Below are 18,622 nucleotides of genomic sequence, written 5' to 3' on the forward strand. Positions count from 1 at the left end.
AAGCTGATGAGATGGTGAAAGACAGTTAGTTGTGGACATGAGTATTCGTGATTTTACCAGAAAACTCAGACCCTACTACACTGCTGTTATATCCTACTGAGTGGGGTTTAGCTTAGGGATAGGGCAATCTTATCAAAAGTACCTGGAGTTCTGAAGGCTCTTTCATTCCACAACTTCAATCCTGATATTTTCTCTCATATGTGACTATGAACTAGGTTGCAGCCCTGTGAGGAGAGGTCTTCCTAGACCCTGTTAAGAGTGAGAATCAAAAAAGTCACAGCTAATGGTGGAATGTATAGACTGTAAGTATGATCATAAGTATGTATGATCATAAGTAAGATCATAAGTATGATCTTGAAGGAAATTTATGAGGAATTATTTTAAATATTTCTTCTGCCTCAGAAATGTTCTTCTACTTGGAAAAAACATTAGTCATACAAAAACCTCAGTCAAATTAAAAAATAAAGCTACCATTGCTGGATCAAAGTGTGACGAAAAAAAGTCAGTAAAGGGTAACTCTTCTAATGGAAGTAAATTTGTGGAGAAACATGTTGCTTTTTATTAGCCATGAAGTTTATTTAATAGAAAGACAAATTCAGCTGAAGATCATACATTAAGATAGGCATAATTAACAATAGTTTATTAATCCTTTTTTTAAGATGAACATATCTTACCAGTATTACGTTCCCCACATCTGAGAGATTTATGTGAGTCTTGGAAAAGAACACATAGTTCTCTCAATTAAAAAAAATCAAATAATAAAAGAAGTACTGTAGCTTTGTTTTGAGTCAATGATATATATATATGGTAGGCTTTGCCACAGGCCTCCATTGTAATCTCTTATAATTTGGTTTAAAATGTCAAACATTTTGGCTGTTTAAATAACCCATTAAGTGCTCTGCAAAATCACAAGACATTCTATGTGACTTAGTTAATATCTACTCCAATTACACACAACACATTATCATGCTCAAGGTCTAGATTTATTTTAAAACATTTAGTCCAATTTATATTAATGCAGAAAAATCACATCCAATAAACCACAACTGTAGAAGAGACACAGTAATTGTGTTCTGTCACATTACCACACAAATATAATTTGATATTTAATTACAGGATGATAAATCACAATCACATGTAAATGAAATATTTATCTTCTCAGTAGTAGTAGGAACCTCTTTTGAGTATGTAGGGTCTTCTGGGTTTATTCTCATACAGCTGGCGTTTCAGAATGTAAGGGATTTTTCTCTTTATAACTTCTTCCTTTTCGTTTTTGTCATTTCCAGCATCAAGAACATCTTCCTGAATTAACTGTAAGATAGGCAGGATAGGAATCAACTTACATGAATGACATCTTTCAGAGCAGTTTTCTACATTTTATCTCTGTTGCTATTCAAACAGTAAGACACATGTGGATGAGATATACAAAGTTTAAAGCAATTAAATGTTTTGTCCAAGGACAGATGACTATCAACTGACTGAGATAGGATGAGAACATGTTTTTTTCCCAACTCTCTATTCAAGGCCACACACTGAAACCTCCAACTGAAGCAACACACCGAGTAGATTTTTGAGTATTTTTCAGGCTTTGATTTATGAGAGACCAGAATGTTATGGAAATATATCATAAATCACAACAAATAGAGAGTTTTGAATTTAGTAAGCCAGGTTTGGCCTCAAAAGGCAACAGGATTTTGTATTCTCTTTAGTTAATTACTGACTTGACTTGAAAACCATTCCAAAGATCCATTTCTTAATCAAAGACAGAGGAATGCCTGCCCTGCCTAACTTAGGTGTAGAAATTAACACATGTGAAAGCTCTGTTTCAATAGTTAAGATCTCTTTAGATTGTGGTGCTTAATACTTAGAAGCAAGTTCAGATTCAATAACTTAAGGGAGTTCATCTCCATGTAGAATCTTACTTAATATCTCATTGAATATGCCACATTCTAAAATTAGTTCTGAACACTTTTTTTCTGGTATAGTTCTGAATAAAAAATTTCAGTTAGCAGAAAATGTTTAAGACCTTGTCCCAGAATTTTGCACTTAATTTTATGTGAAATTTTTAAATAAATTGCTCAAGATAAGAATTGCATTTGTATTTGTGATTGTCTTCATAAGAAATACTAAGAGGAGGCTAAGTTTTTTTTTTTTTTTTTAATATTTTATTTATTTGACAGAGAGAAATCACAACTAGGCAGAGAGGCAGGCAGAGAGAGAGGAGGAAGCAGGCTCCCTGCAGAGCAGAGAGCCGGATGTGGGGCTCTATCCCAGGACCCTGGGATCATGACCTGAGCCGAAGGCAGAGGCTTTAACCCGCTGAGCCACCCAGGCACCCCAAGGAGGCTAAGTTTTTAATTATAGTGCATGTGCACTGAATCGTATCACCAACTACTTTATTTCAATCCACAACTTCAATTTCAGAGAAGGTAAAACAGGTATTGTCAGAAACTCTAGTTCCTTAATCTTATGTTTCTCCGAGAACATAATCTATAATTAATTCATATTCTGTTCTGAGTGATATTATCATTTTATTTTAAATCACTCAATAACATTCAAAATAATAAACGTCCTGGGGTGCCTGGGTGGCTCAGTCACTAAGCATCTGCCTTGGGCTCCGGTCATGATCCCAAGGTTCTGGGATCAAGCCCAGCATCAGGATCCTTGCTCAGGGGGAAGCTTGCTTCTCTCTCTCTGCCACCCCCCTCCCCTGCCGTGCATCCCCCCTCCCCTGCTGTGCATCCCCCCTCCCCCTGCTTGTGTTCCCTCTCTGGCTGTCTCTCTCTCTGTCAAATAAATAAATAAATTCTTTAAAAAAATTAAAGTCCTAATCTTATGTGCACCTGATTTGTATGTATCATAGTTAATTGAGTTGTTGTTGTTATTGTTTTTAATTCCTGGATAAATAGCACACAATTGACATTTCCCTATGTTAAAATAAGCATCTTTCAAGTTTTATTGATTTAAAGAATATTTTAAAGACTAAACTATTTAGCTGGAATTGGAATTAAGTGATGAGTAGTCCACCAAGTAAAATTAAATGAACTTTTTCGGTGTTTGATCTAGAAAACATCATTTTATTTATAAGTTAGAATAACCACTAAAAATTCTGTTTTACATTTCTTCTTTTCCACAGGTTATCTTTGGGATAGTCATTTACAGAGATCTCTATATTAGGACGGAAAGTACCCTCAGATTTCCAAGGTTGGTGTAAACCCAAAATACAAAACATTAAGCAAATTTCTCTCAGAGGTTAATATAAAAGAAAAGTTCCCTTGTTGGAAAAATTTTCTTTTTCTTTAAAGCATTTCCATTTCTCTTTTCCTCCTTCAAACAAATTTTCCAAAACCAAAGGCAGTAAATCACTAGTATAGTATTCAATACAACTATTTTATCCTACTTCAGTGTAGTTCTTTCAGTATAATGGATTTTGGATGTCTTGGTTGTCACAGACATAGTTTAGATGCTAAGGATCTCTATTTATTCAGTGAAATAGGAATATATATCATATACATATATGTATATGATATATATTCCAGTTTTATTTGCTAATATATTCTAAAACAAATGGAACCTTTTGGTTCTTGTGCTTGTTTATAAATATATATGACTTGGTGCTTCTAAGAAAATATTTTCAGTCCTTAAATTTTGTAGGCATGCCACCACCAAAAATTGCCTGAGTATGCCACCAATTTAAACACAATAAAACCATGTGGATCAAATCTGCCTTAAGATAGACACCCCCTTTAAAGATTGAAGAAAAAATATTTTGCTAACTCCAAATATTTGAAGGAGACTTTGAAGATCTGAAGGAATGTTGACCTCAACACATGGTTTATTCTTCTTTAATATTTGTAAGTCTTCCTGTTATGATAATGATCAGGGTAAAAAAAATCAGTACAAATGAAAGATAACTAGTATAACGATAATTATATTCATATTTTGTTTTTGTGTTACCTCCCATTGTTGAAAAGCCCTGCTGTGGCAGATTTTTTGGAGCTGGTATATTGTCAGCATTGCTTCCAAGCTAAAACCATCTAAGGCAGTGGGAAATTTCCTTCTTGTAATAAGTTCCTCTTCACGAAACTCTCCTGTTTCCTCGGCTTGGCTGTTCAGGTTATTTACAAAACTGCAAACATTTAGCAGGGTCATTTTCCAAGAAGAAACGCTCGCTTTACTAATCTGAAGTATAGAAAAAAATAGGTACTTAAAATTTATAAACATAGGTAGTTAAAACTTGTATTATATGAGTAAGAAATAAATTTCCATTGTGCTAAGCCATTAACATTTTAGGGTCTCTTACTCTAGCCGAATAATTACACTGTTATTTATTTAGTAACTTTATATCACAAAATTGATTAGTACCAATTCCTCATATATTCTAATTTTAAAAATGTAATGAAGTTATACACGTGCCACAAGCACAAATACACGAGCAAAACAAACAAAAAGAATAGTATAAATATGTAAATATATGTATACATCACAGATGAAAATACTAAAACTATCATTCTCTTTAGTTCACTTCAGTTTAGTGTCTAATGGAGCATAGACTACAATGATACTAATAGATTTGGACAATTACAGTAGTGTGAGAGCACTAATCCATTCCACACATGGATAGTTCTCATAGACAGCATCACAGATGATCGTTTATCTGCAAATTATAATATTTCCTAGAATTACCATTTTTTAGTAAGATCTTGTCTGAAACCACTATTACCATCAACAATGTTCCTATGTGCCAATAATAATCAATGAGGAAACATAAGGACTTAGGAGAATCGAAATGCAAGATAATAAAAATTAACAAAAATTTCAAAAGTCATAGATGAAGGAAAGCATACATTTTTCCTAAAGACATTCACACACACACACACACACACACACACACACGCATACAGACATGAAACACCACACAACCATGATGGGAGGATTCAAAAACAGTAATATCACATGTCAATTCTCTCTACATTACTCCCTACTATAATGCAATTGTAAATCAAAGTTCTAATTTGGAAAACATGGGGAGACTGGAATTTGGAGGTGGGGATTTGGCAAAATAATTATAATGTTAATTTGGAAGTATGAATGTGTGAGAATAACCAAGAAGATTTAGCAAAATAAAAAGGTAACAAGGAGAAATTTACTCTACCAGATATTGAAATGTATTTTAAAAGCTCAGTAATCAAAGGAGTGAATTAATAGAGCAAAAGTAAATATTGAACCCAACAGGAAATAATCTCCTAAAATTAGTACAAGTATAAATGAATGTGTAGCAGATAAGCAAAGTTTGCATTTGAAATCCTTGGGACGGGTGGCTATCAGGAAACCTGGACTTGGGTCTAGCTCTAACTTTCTTGACATATTGTGGTTTAACAGTATTTAGATGGGTTAAATATGAGTAAAAATAAGATAGTATCTAAATATATAGAATTTGTTTTATAAACCTAAAAAGGTATTATTAAGCAAATTTCCAAACTGCAATCCACAGTGAAAAGGATAACACTAAATACATAAATATATAGAACATCTCTGGAAAATTAATAGCCTGAACTAACGTCAGACGCAAGTTATATTGTAAAAGTTGCCCCAGAATGTTAATATCCTTAACACAGGTAGAGTTCTTCAAAAAGAAACTGTCGAATCCACCTACTAAAAAACAAAACAAAAACAAACAAACAAAAAACACTAAAAAAATTTAAACCTTAGATAAGTAAAATGAGTAAACAAGTCATAGAATCACTCCTCAAAAAGGAAATATGTGGAAAGATGTTCAACCTGGCCGCCATCAGATCAGAAGACTTTCAAAAGAATAGGTACACTCATTTGGTGTAGTTATAGGAACATGGGGAGACAGACACTTCCTCTTCTAAATATTTGTTGGTCTGGGTGTAGATTGTTACAAATTTTAAAGGGTGTTTTGCATTAAAATTCAAAGTGTGCACACCCTTTGATTAAGATTTTATCTGAAAAACATGCAGACATTTGAGAACAAATATATTCACTTGAAGACATTATTATGGTATGTAATAATATAATATATGATGGTTTTAAACCGTTTGGAAATCCTTTCAGCTATACCCCATGAATATAGTTATCCAACCATTGCTTAAACTTCTCTGCTGTGAGAAACTTAGAGATGACATACTCCATTGTCTGACAGCAACAATTTATATCATGCCATTTAATGGAATACCATATTTTTACATTTAGAAAGCTCTTTATAGATTATCTAATTGAGTGTTTTCTCGAGTGTACTCCTTAGAACGCTAGTTCTGCAATCACTGTTTTTCAAAGTTCCACTGTCAAGTTAATTGGAAAACTTGAATTTAAAGGAAATTTAAAGATTTCTTGAACTTAGGTATCCTCAGAACTTTTAACTTGCAAATATTCATTGTAACTTTTAATTTTATTTATGTATTTTTAAATATTTTATTATTTTTAAGTAATCTCTATACCCCATGTGGGCTCAAACTCACAACCCCGAAATCAAGAGTCACAAGCTCAACCAACTGAGCCAGCCAGGGCCCCCATTGTAAATTTTTAATGGTGCCAGTAAAAGTATCAGATGTTTCTCAAACCAATTTGACCAAAGAATGCTTTATTCATAAAGTATTTGTCTGGACTAGTGTTATCTGTTTACTCTTTTGGATTAATCATCTTGTTTCCTTCTACCAGTTAAAGTAGTCACCACGTAACTCAGTAATAGGATTATTTAAGGTCCCATGAGTCTCTCTCATAGAAAACACAGCAAAGAAAGCACTACTGACTAGCAGATGTTTAAGTAGGTTCTTGTATTTGAAAACATTTTGTATAAGGTTTTAACTATTTCGTTCAGAAAAATGGCAAAGACTCTCTTTCTTTGAATCAGGTTCCTCTGAACCCTCTTTCTTGAAATCCAGTTTTAGCAAGAATCATGCCGAGTCAATTTACCACACGTAGCTGGCTCTTGTCCTTGGTATCTGATCATCCTAGATATTTGATCAAATATCAGATACTTTATCAAATTTCTACCCTTAATATCAGAATCCTGTCATATCTTCTAGCAAGAATCCTTCCAGCCTTAATGTTTCCTCTTATTCCATCCATGGAGGCCCACTACACCTCCCTATAAATGCACATTTGCCCTAGCTGTGTTTGGAGTGGAACTGATCTCCGTAAAACCCCCATTTCAGTAGTCCTCTTGACTAAAGTCTTGCTTACTACATTTAGCTAGATCATGAATAATTTTTTCTTTAACAATAAACATTCTTAATTATCAAATTATTTTATACAAATGTTTATAATAGACCTGAGCCTACAGATAAAAAATTTAGAATATTATCTCTCCTTGTTTTTCAAGATAAAGAAAACAAGAGTATTTGTGGTTCTTACTTACCGTTACTTGATTTAACTTTTTTTTTTAAAAGATTTTATTTATTTATTTATTTATTTATTTGACAGGGAGAGATCACAAGTCAGAGAGAGTGAGAGGGAAGCAAGCTCTCTGCTGAGCAGAGAGCTCGATTTGGGACTTGATCCCAGGACCCTGAGATCATGACCTGAGCAAAAGGAAGCGGCTTAACCCACTGAGCCACCCAGGTGCCCCAATTGATTTAACTTTTTAATACTAAATAAGATTCTGGTCGAACTTTTGTTACCTTAATTAAATGGGAGCTAATCTGTATGACCAATACTCACTCCCAATAATCACTGAACACAGATGAGTCCGGCAAATTGTGAATTCAAAGATTTCACTGAATTGAAAATAATTTCAGTCATCTGTGGTGGAGCTCTGAAGTTTCACAGTTGAATACAAAATGAGGGTTGGTAATGAATCCTAGATTCCCATTGTTAGTTCAAAAATATATATTAAACTGTTACTAGGGGTGCCTGGGTGGCTCAGTGGGTTAAAGCCTCCGCCTTCGGTTCAGGTCATGATCCCAGGGTCCTGGCATCAAGCCCCACATCGGGCTCTCTGCTCAGCCGGGAGACTGCTCCCCACCCCCTTCTGCCTGCCTTTCTGCCTACTTGTGATCTCTGTCTGTCAAATAAATAAATAAAATCTTAAAAAAAAATTCTCTCTCCCTTTAAAAAAAAAATCAAAAAACTGTCACTGTATAGTAGGCATTAAGTTTGACCATAGAAAATTACAATTTGTAGCAGCTTTTTTAGATCCTGAAGAAAAGATACTATACCAGGTTCTCTTTCTTAATAGAACAGTATGAAAGCACTAGCACTGGTAATAAAGGCAGTTGTATTGTGAGAAAAAATTATATTCCAGTTTTCCAGCTATAAACCCTCTCTTGATCTTATGTTGCTTAAGTAAGTTTTCCCATTAGAATTTCAATGTCTAAATAGCTTTACTTTAAAACTGAAATTGCTCGCATATTTTCCCTTTAAAATGGAAAGAAGAAACCTGAAGCTCTCAGAAGTTTTTAATAATGGAATCCTATCAGCATCAAATACTATTCTCTTAAATATTTAAATGTAGTAATTTAGTTAAAATTATCATAAGTTTGGAGTTTTCATTTGCATAGAACTTTACTCAGACTAAAAATCAATTGACTCAAAGAGAAACAAACAATAGTACTTTTGTAAAAAAAAAAAAAAATAAGGAATGAGTTGAGCTTTTTGTTCCCATTCTAGCAGCAAACTGAAATAATTATGCTTCTGGGTGCTTTCTCATTACAGACTATATTTTACTTTTCTCAAATCAAAGGAGTCAATGGGATTCAATTTTTTTTTCCATGATATGTTTTAGAGATATATTCCAAGACTAAATAAAGGGGAAAAAAAACTTATTGTGCCTATATTTTTATGTCTTTCTTTTAAGAGAAAAACCAAGTCACTCCATAAACTGCAATTGTTTTCCCCTGTAATTCTAAGGAAGGAATCACCATTCTATTTCCACACTTTCACAAAGTAGCTAGCACTCTCTAAATTATACTACATTTTGGAGATTATTTAGGACTTTTATGTGTCAATGTAAACTTAGAATTGTAGAGGTAAAATCTCTACTGAGAAACTAGGCATTCCAATCTGCCCCATTTCTAAACAGACTACTGGCTTTGTCTTCCTATTTTTGAGTTGAGGTAATTGTAATGGTTGCTATTCAGACTGAGTATTAAACAAGGGATCCATTATCTTAAGGTTATTATTTGGTTATTGATTTTTAATGGCTAAACTAAATTTGATCTTTCCTGATATGAAGCCTACCAAATAATGAAAGAGTTTGGTTTCAATCCTTTCAACTTTTGTAGATCTGGGCAATGGTAAAAATACATGCACTCAAATTGCCCCCATGTTTCTTTTAAGATCATAGTAGACAACATGTCTTTGCTAGCTTTCATATAATAATGTCCTATACTCCCAAGAATACAGACAAGAAATGGGTATTTCCCCTTCAAACCCACTCTCAAACATAATTCTACAAATATAATAGGGATTATTGTACCTAGAACATGCTCATCCAATTAAGGAAGAGAAACACGAGGTGGCAGGACCCAAGTTGGAGTATTGCTTCAAAAATTAGACAGGAGCTTTGAGCACTTATTTTCTTACTACAACATCTGTTGAATTCTCTGCATGGATATCCCAGTGCTTATAATAGTGATTGTACCTGGGGTCTGCCTCAAGTCAAAACTTATTTTTCTTTGAGAAACATCTTTGAGTAGGGAACTCTTTTTTCTATTCCTATTTTAGAAATATTCTATTTCTAGAAATAGAAATAGAAATATTCTATTTTCTATTGACTCACCCTGGGTAAATAAATACTGTGTGGTAGCATGGTCAACAGGTATATTCCAACTGTACTTTATTCCTAGGTACAGGTTGGGATCTAGGAATCTTGTTTTCAAGACACCAAGAGAGGAGTAACTGGTACGGGTATACAAAATTTCACTGGGTTCCATAAAAACCACAAGCAGGTGTAGATGATACTTCTGTTATAGGGAGAATGTAAACTAGCCCCAACCCCAGCATTTACAAATGAGGCAATGAAGACAAGCAATGTTAACTAAGCCCCTTGCTTACGAAGTCACAGTTGGAGAATTAGATCTCCAAGCTTCTGTTTGCAGTCTACTGCTCTTTAGTTTCTTCCACATTTATTTCATGAATTGTCAACAACTATCATTTTTAATTTGAAACTCCATTTTACTCTTCCCGATATAACCAAAACGTTGACTTTGTTTCCCTGGATGCATTTAACTTGAGGCATACCTTTTGCCATATACAATGTGATAGGAATGGAAACGGGATTCCTTTAAATACATTTTCATCTCCACATAAATAATATGTGACTACCTAATTAAAGTCGCAATAAGCTGATTGATAGTCACTATGATTTCTTCCCCTTTCACATCAACACCCTTAACTCCTTTGAACTCAAGGAAAAGTTTCCTGAGAAAGGAAATGCCTCTCGATGAACTTTTCAGTCTTGATGGGAAGTTATTAACTATAGGAAAAGACACCATGTTTATAATGAGAACTTCTATGTTCTTCAATCAATGCTTAAAGAAAAGAAAAAGTTACCTTTGATGTATGCATATTGGTCAATAAATCTGCTTCTAATGCTTTCATTTCCTCTTCTGAATCTGAGTAAAATCAAAACCACATGTTTACTATATAATCATATATCAAATAATTATACTCTAACCTACAGATTTTAGATTAACCTCAAAAAAATAAAATTAGTCTTAGAGGCTTATTGTTTTTCTATGCATTTATTATCCATAAAATAATATTCAGAAAAAATACTTATCATTTAGTTTTGGGCTAACAGGCAGTAGAATAATAAAAACACTCCTAAGAAAATAAACACATGATTATATGCCAAAAGAGCTATTGATGTATTGGAGTTATTTAATCTCTGAATCTCAGTATTAAAAAAAAAAAAACTGATTATATCATATAATTGAGATTTCATCAAAAATGCTAGTTAATTTTTGCCAGCAATAGTTTACATATATAGAATATATGTATATTGATATTTTAAAAAGAACATAATGAGAAGATGTGTACAAAATGCTTTTTCAAGACAAAAGCAAAGTGAATTGTTTACAGATGATTTTGGAATAAGAGACACCGAGATTTAGTCAACTTGAGATGCTATTTTACCAAACAAGCTTTGAAAGATTTGTTTAATTATGTGTACTTAGCTATTTTATTACAGGCTATTAAGCAAATTGGTTAATTTGTCCATCAATACACGTGTAACTGTGTTGAAAATGGACTTCTGACTTTTATTAGGGTAGCCTTTCCAGTTTCCCCTAGTGAATATATTGCAGAGAAGAAAACTCTAAAATACTGTAAGTAATACAAATAAAGTTATAGAATATCATAATTACATGACTTAATTTATACTCACTGATCTGTCATAAAACAAAGCAGATGTTAAAATGGCTATCTTCTTCAGCACACACTCTTGTTGAAAAGAAGTGTCCCACTTAAAGAAATTACTTGTTAAATTGTAACCAGATCCTAAGTTACACCAGAGATCTTTTATTCCTATTTGTTCAAGGCCAGTCTGTTTCTCAAGAGAATAATAAATTCCTTTAGCCGGTTATGAAAAATGTATATCAAAATCCCTACAGATTTTGGCTTATCACATCAAGAAGCTCAAAGAGTTAATAAACACAGTGTTTAATCAACAATCCAATTTTTCTCATACACTCTAAATATACCTTTAACCTCATGTAATAGATAAAATCATAATTGTAGAAGATTTGGTATTTATAACATTGCAAAGTTAGAAGCTCAAGATCTTTCTCTCATGATCAAAATAAATTAAAAATTTTGTTAGTAACATTTATATCTTCTGCTAGATTTAATTTCATAATTTAAATAAAATAATAGCAGGAGTTTGAATTAAATATTTCAATGTCATATTAATAAAATATAAAAGTATGCAACAGGCTAAATGATTTTTTTTTCAGGCTAAATGATTTTTGCTGCATTTATTCCCTATGTATTTTCCCTCTTTGATGTGATATTGCAATATTATAACATTACATGTTACTCTAATAAATTTAAGTCTAATTTTCAAGGTAAGTTATTGGTAGATATATAACAATACATGGCTTCTTAATTATCACATGCAAAACACTCCATAGGTAAATAACTTCCATTATTTTTATTCCACAATTTTACTTCATAAATTTACCAATTTTCTGGTAATATTTTGTATGAACTTAAACAACATGCCAAAAAATTAAATTAAATAGTATACTTATTTGCCACATGGAAAGACTATACAAAATGTATTGTCTAACAGTAGTTGGAATATTTTTATATTTTTTAGAAATCATTTTCTATAAATAATGGTTCATTCATTTACTCATTAAACATCAGTTTTCACTTTATTTGTATCTTGTCATACACACACAGTTAAAATAATTTGGAGGAGGAAGAAGCCCCTGCTTCCTAAGAGAATGACTGAAGATGAGAAAAAGCATTTTGAATGGAATGAGTTTTAACTATGGGTTCTCACTTTGACAGGTGGTGCATCTGTACTCATCAGATTTTGACCAGCCTAAATTAAGTTCTGCACATTTTTTTTCTACTCTGGAAGTTACATTCCAAGTGTTTCACTGAAATCTTTTATTACCTTTGCAGATTTAAAAAGAGAAATAAAATCTTTCAGTTCTTGTAATCATAAAGACAGAGAAAGAATATATTCAGTTTCTATAACTAAAAAGCAAATGCAGAATAAAGAAAAAACTCTTCTCCCTGGATGCATTAACATAAGTAGCAACACAGTACCAAAAAAGAGAAAGAAATCACCTCAGAGAATTGTGAAATGCAGCTGAGCTTACCTGAGCACAGACTCCAGGAGCTGAAAGCCAGAAGTATCATGCATATCAGCTGGATTTTCATTCCTGCCATCATCTCCTTGAGCCTTCTAGCAAGCCAAGTCCATAAACGTCACAGACACGCTGAAAGAGGCTTTCTCTAGCTCTTCCTCTTGCCTTCAGCTGATTTGGAAAGTGAACTATGAGAGATGCTTTGGCCATTCCCTATATATACACGCAGAAGGATGATGTCATGATAGCACAGGGATTATCTCTTAGGATGTGCCCTCCTTCATCTCTATCTCTCTCCTTTATCCACTTCCTCCTCCCCCTTTCCTTTGTACCCCATCCTCCTCCCCCACTTCCGAACTTCAGATGAAAGTGTGACATCTACCCTAATTGCCACTGTTGCTCTGGATTTCTGACGCACAGAAATCATTCAAAAGCAATTCCATATAGAACATACTGGAAGCAAAAATTACAGTGCCTCTCTTTCTCCATTTCCTCTCATTTCTGACTCCAAGAAGTTGTCATTTTGATTTTGTGAAGCAGAAATCTATTATTTCTAATATAAGCAAAGTCTCCAAGTTGAATGCATGAAATCAGTGATTGTTAAGCTTTGGAAGTCTTAAAGATTTGGGGTTCTTTTCTGATAGCCCACACTTGTGAGCAAATGTTTTGTTGCTTAGGGACAAATATAGGTTTTAGAGAATGAATGCTAGAAGAAGGAAGAAAGTGAAAGATAATCAGAGAATCAGTTAAGGTATAGGGATTAAGCAAAAAAAAAAAAAAGGGAAGAAAAAATTTTTTAAAAGACTAATAGCTTTAACAAATTGAAAAGTTTTTATTTTAAGTAACTGGGAAAATGACTGAATTTATGAATTTATGATTGCTGACTTTTGGTTAGATGTCTTACAAAAACAATGTCATGTTTACAAAATCCAACTATAAACTATTTATGTGGAAATATGGTATTATATCATTGGTGTTTTCTGATACTTCATTCTCTGCATTGCTCTGCTCTTTTTGGATTCATCGATGCTATATCCTATTCTTTTTATAATCCCCTTCTCACTGGTTTTCACAATTGCATCCATTTTTTTCTCCTGTTATAGTCATAAAAATGAAATTGTGCTTGTGGAAAGGAAACAATCTTAAACAATCAGTATCCACCAAAGTCAGATTTCTAAGACCGTGTCTTCACATCACATTTTATAAATTACAGTGACGCTCATTTCATCTCTGGATTCTCAGGGAAAAAAAAAAATGGCTCAGAATGTCTTTTGGATTGAAGCTTTCTTCTTGTATTAAGTATTTCAGGATACACGGAGTGACCTGAAAAGGGGATGCTGTTAGGAATGTAAATATTTGAAGATAAAAATGTCTGAGAATTGTTCACTTTTAAAATATACCAGTCATGTAATAACAATAGAGAAAAATATGGATTATTTTCTAACGAGAGGTGATTTATATTTTATGGTATATTGTATGAGATTAACTTCTCTATTTTACCATAATCTAGGAAAAGGTTTTAATTCCAAACATTTAGTAATTATTTAAAACAGCAAGAGATCATTTTTATAATTTGGTGTTCAGAAATTTAACAGCGGATGATATTTTTCTTACTTTTAGTTTTCTTACTTTTAGTTACTTTTACAAACTTAATGTATAGTGCAATACTGAACATGACTCATTTGAAGAAAGTTTTATACGAAGGGTCATTAATTGGCAAAGAGATGTTGAACATAGACTGCTAAACATTTGCTTTCCTACCACAAGAGGGCGCAACAGAGGTTTAAAAGGATTTTTATTTTCACTTAATTAGAATTCTGAGGATTTTATTTACTTTCTTCTTACTGTCTTTGTGATAGAATCCTTTTAAAGCCCCTTTAATGGAAAAAAATAGAGGAACTTTATATTCTTTGTGCGATATTTAAATTAGCTGCTTTATCTGCTTTTGGATTGCAAATACGAAGAATAATCTTTAAAAATGTGTGATAGCAGCCTACTGGTAAAGAGGAAGTGTGATTCCTATTCTCCTCAAGTGATTAATAAATAAAACTCAAGGAAATGTTGATAAAATATCACTTGAATATTAGCTGTAAATGTGAGAATTGTTTTAAATATATAATAAATCTGAAAGAGTTGGGGGAAAATGTGTTAACTAATGTCAAAGGATCCAAAACTATTTTTCCTCTAGGAGGAAAAAAAAAAGATGTATAACTTTTTTGGTAAAATTATGATATAGATAAACTTTATCTGACCTTTACTGGTATTTTAAAAAATCTGTTACCCCTTTCCTTTTTTTAGCTCTGGTGACTTCAAGTGATAGAAAACCCAATTAAATGATTTGTTTCAAGAGGGTAGACTGTGTGTGATATTTGCCTTTAAAAAGGTTTCTACGAAGTACCCAAATGATGCCTTTAGAGCAGGATTTCAGGTGCTTTCCTATGGAGATGGGTAAACTATTTTTACTTTAAAGGCTTTGCCTAAAATCCTGCTAGTATTTGTTTAATCCATAAAATAAGTAATATAGAGTTTGACTGTCACACTTGGATAATCTTCACGTGGATAATCTTCCAGGTTGAGGTCACTATGGAGTGGCTAGCTCCAAAAAAGTTTATCTATTTATCCATCGAAATAGGTTTATTCTGGGTACCTATAGGTTGCAACATCCCTTACCTACATAGATTTCAGCGTTTCTACTGCAAAATCAGTCAGATTGTTAGTAGGTAATTACTTGAAATAAGCAACAGAAATGTAAGTTCGGCATTTGGAAAGAGTGGTCTGTGGGTTTATGTAGTTTGGAGATGGGAAAGCTCAGGAACAACTTACCGAGTTCTTCCGCTCCAGATGATTTCTTCCTGTCCCTTTGGAGGCTCTATCATCCCCATTCATAGCTTCCCAGGCTCTCCAGGCTTTTAGTACCTTAATACCTGAAACTTCACCTGTGAGGTCTCTACCGTCTGGAATCTGCCCTCCATCTTCCCATGGGCGTCCATGTCTCTCATTTCTGATACCATCTTTCATTTTTTTTAAAAAAAACCATAAAATAAACCTTTCCAAGTTTGAAGTCATTTCATCTACTCCTACTCATCCCAGTTTCGGCTAAGTGCTCATCTGTTTGTGGCAAACTGTGAAGGAGAGCAGAATTTGTATCCCAAAATATGCCTCTTTGGCATGTTGATTCTCTTGAAACGATTATTTTTAAGAAACAGTAGACATAGGAGCTCTGAAAACCATGTAGGAGTTACCTTTTGTAAAAGATATTGACATTAATAAGGAAGGCCCCCATTTGTAAGGGTGTCACCCTCTCTATACCAGGGAGAAGAGAAATGCCCAAATCTCTAGAAATTCTTATCAGCAGAAAAGGACTTAAATCTGCACAGCAACCTTACACTTGTTTATGGTGCTTTTCTTGGTAGTCTTCCATTCCTCCCTCCCTCACCCACCTCAGTATCTTCTCGTGTCTGTAGCTGGTGATGGCATTTAAGGTGGAGGGTTGGGCCATTTTGGGAAGTTATCTCCTCATGGAGATAACTGTATACATGGGATAGCTCCATGTACAGGGTACGCATGTTATTAAACTTCTGTTTGCTTTTTCTCCTGTTAATCTTTTATAACAGGTTTTCTCAGCCAAGAATCTAGAAATGTAAAAGGAAAATTATTTTTTCCTCCTCTACAATTGTGAACTTCTAGAAGGAAAGGATTCTTACTCATCATTGCGTTCTTGCAAGGTTTACAAACTATTAGGATTCAATACATACCTACTAAATTGAGCTGAAATAAAAATTATTTCAAATTTCTCACATATTTTTCATGCTTCCACCTGTAACCTTCCTCTCAGCCACTTCTCTACTTTAGCTTCAATCATTTAGGACTCCTTTGTCATAAAGACAACTGGTCTTGATATTTGATGTGAGCCTTTAACTAAGTCAGTTTTCTCAGCCTTTGCTCTAGTCATTCTTTTCCTCCCTGACTGGGAAAGTCAACTTTCAAAAATTATTTATGAAGAGCATCCTGGGATCATGTGCAATCATCAGCTGAGTGCTTAGGATAAGCTGTGGGTTTACTCCATTCCTCAAAATGAGTCTCTGGTTTGAAACTGTATCTCTGATTCATCTGGGCAAACACTGATGTCAATCTCTTTGTAAACTCAATTGATTTTTCCATTCAATTACATTCCATTTTCTAGACATACAGATAGCTCTGTGCATGCACACACCCACACCCACACGTACTACCATACACATTAAATGCGTATAACCAGACCTTGAAGACTTAGGTAAATGTAAACCAAATGCCCAATTTCTTGATCTCTGTGTAACCATGCCTTGTCCATAATCTCTGTAAATTCCCAGCTCATTTCCCTCCAACTCTTCCTATCTCTGCCCTTGCATCTTTAGAGGTAATTAACCTATAAAAATTGATGGACTTTTGTAGTCAAAGCATATCTTGCAACTTAAACTCCAATCATAACACAAGCTTTGCCTGGAATCCACACATTAATGAGCTGCCATATTTAACTAAGGAGTGTGCACATGGTAGTTATTGTTGATCTCCCTTATAATCTTGTTTCTTATATAGTCTTGTTTCTCATACTTCATATCAAATCTTGTTTCTCATATCAAAATGTTGATATGGTCGCAAAACCACTACCCACTATGAGTAATGCTCAAGTAGTTGTCCTTGTAAGTTTTCTTTTAGAGTAATTCCAACATAAAAGCATTACAGAAAAAAAGTCCCTAACAACTTTCTTCTTTTATTTTTACAAATCAGATTTAATTATCTTGAGTAAAAAACAGGATGCAATTTTCTTGAAAGAAAAATTTTACCTCCTTTTTTTTTTTTTTTTAGTGTTACAAAGTCTAAGAAAATTTCTGTAGCACCTGGGACACTCAAAACAGAACAGATGCACCTGAGCTACCGTTTGCTAGGAGCAGATTTAGTGAAACACTTTCTCTTCTTTATCTTAAGAAGATATTAAATGTTGAATTTGGAACATAATGATTTATGTTATTACTATTCCTTGGTCTTATTGGTTTTTTTTTTTTCAATTTAGATTCTTTCCTTGGGGCTCCTGATAAGTCTCATGGCTTTGAGCACCATTTATTCCCTAACACCTTCCCAAATTGCATTTCCGACTACTCAAATCATATACCCAGTCCCATCCTCAGCAACTCTACTTGGAGGATCATCAGGCAAACTTACTCTCCAAAACGAAACTTTTGACTCCTCCAAACACCATTCTAAAAATAACCTTCTCGGACGACTGGGTGGCTCAGTTGGTTGAGAGACTGCCTTCGGCTCAGGTCATAATCCTGGACTTCCAGGATGGAGTCCCGCATAGGGCTCCCAGCTCCTTGGGGAGTCTGCTTCTCCCTCTGACCATCTCCTCTCTCATGCTCTCTCTCACTCATTCTCTCTCAAATAAATAAATAAAATCTTTTAAAAAATAAATAAAAATAACCTTCTCTTTTGAAATTTCCATTTCCGATATTGGAAACACCATTCACTACATTGCTCACCTCAAAAACTGGAAGAGATTTATAATTTGTTCTCACTCCCAGTCATTTCCAAGCTATCAAAACCTCCTGAGGTGGGGGTCTGCCACCAAGATGTATTCCAAATCCAAGTGCTTTTCTTTATCCCACTTCACATCCAGGTCTAAGCCATTACTGCTCCCCTAAGCTAAGCAAGAGCCATTTAAGAGCATCCCTACTGATAGTTTTGACCCATTTCAATGCAGTCACCACAGAGTAGCCAGAAAAGTTGTTTTTGTTGTTGTTGTTATTGTTTTTCAGGTAAATGTCTTCTTGTTACCCCCTACTTAAAACCCTCTGTATGTT

At 33.8% G+C, this 18,622-nt stretch overlaps 1 protein-coding gene across 1 annotated transcript; it reads right to left on the reverse strand.

The window, feature by feature from the left end:
• Positions 1–964: 964 nt before the first annotated feature.
• NTS (neurotensin) lies at positions 965–12,957 on the reverse strand. The gene is made up of 4 exons (XM_046012697.1): positions 12,798–12,957; positions 10,516–10,577; positions 3,958–4,182; positions 965–1,311 (listed from the first exon to the last, which is right to left on the reverse strand). Exons 1-4 carry the CDS (start codon positions 12,868–12,870, stop codon positions 1,159–1,161), a joined length of 513 nt encoding a protein of 170 aa, XP_045868653.1. The 5' UTR covers positions 12,871–12,957; the 3' UTR covers positions 965–1,158.
• Between the last annotated feature and the right edge of the window lie 5,665 nt (positions 12,958–18,622).

This window comes from Meles meles, chromosome 7, assembly GCF_922984935.1.
Source record: "Meles meles chromosome 7, mMelMel3.1 paternal haplotype, whole genome shotgun sequence".
Taxonomy (NCBI): domain Eukaryota; kingdom Metazoa; phylum Chordata; class Mammalia; order Carnivora; family Mustelidae; genus Meles; species Meles meles.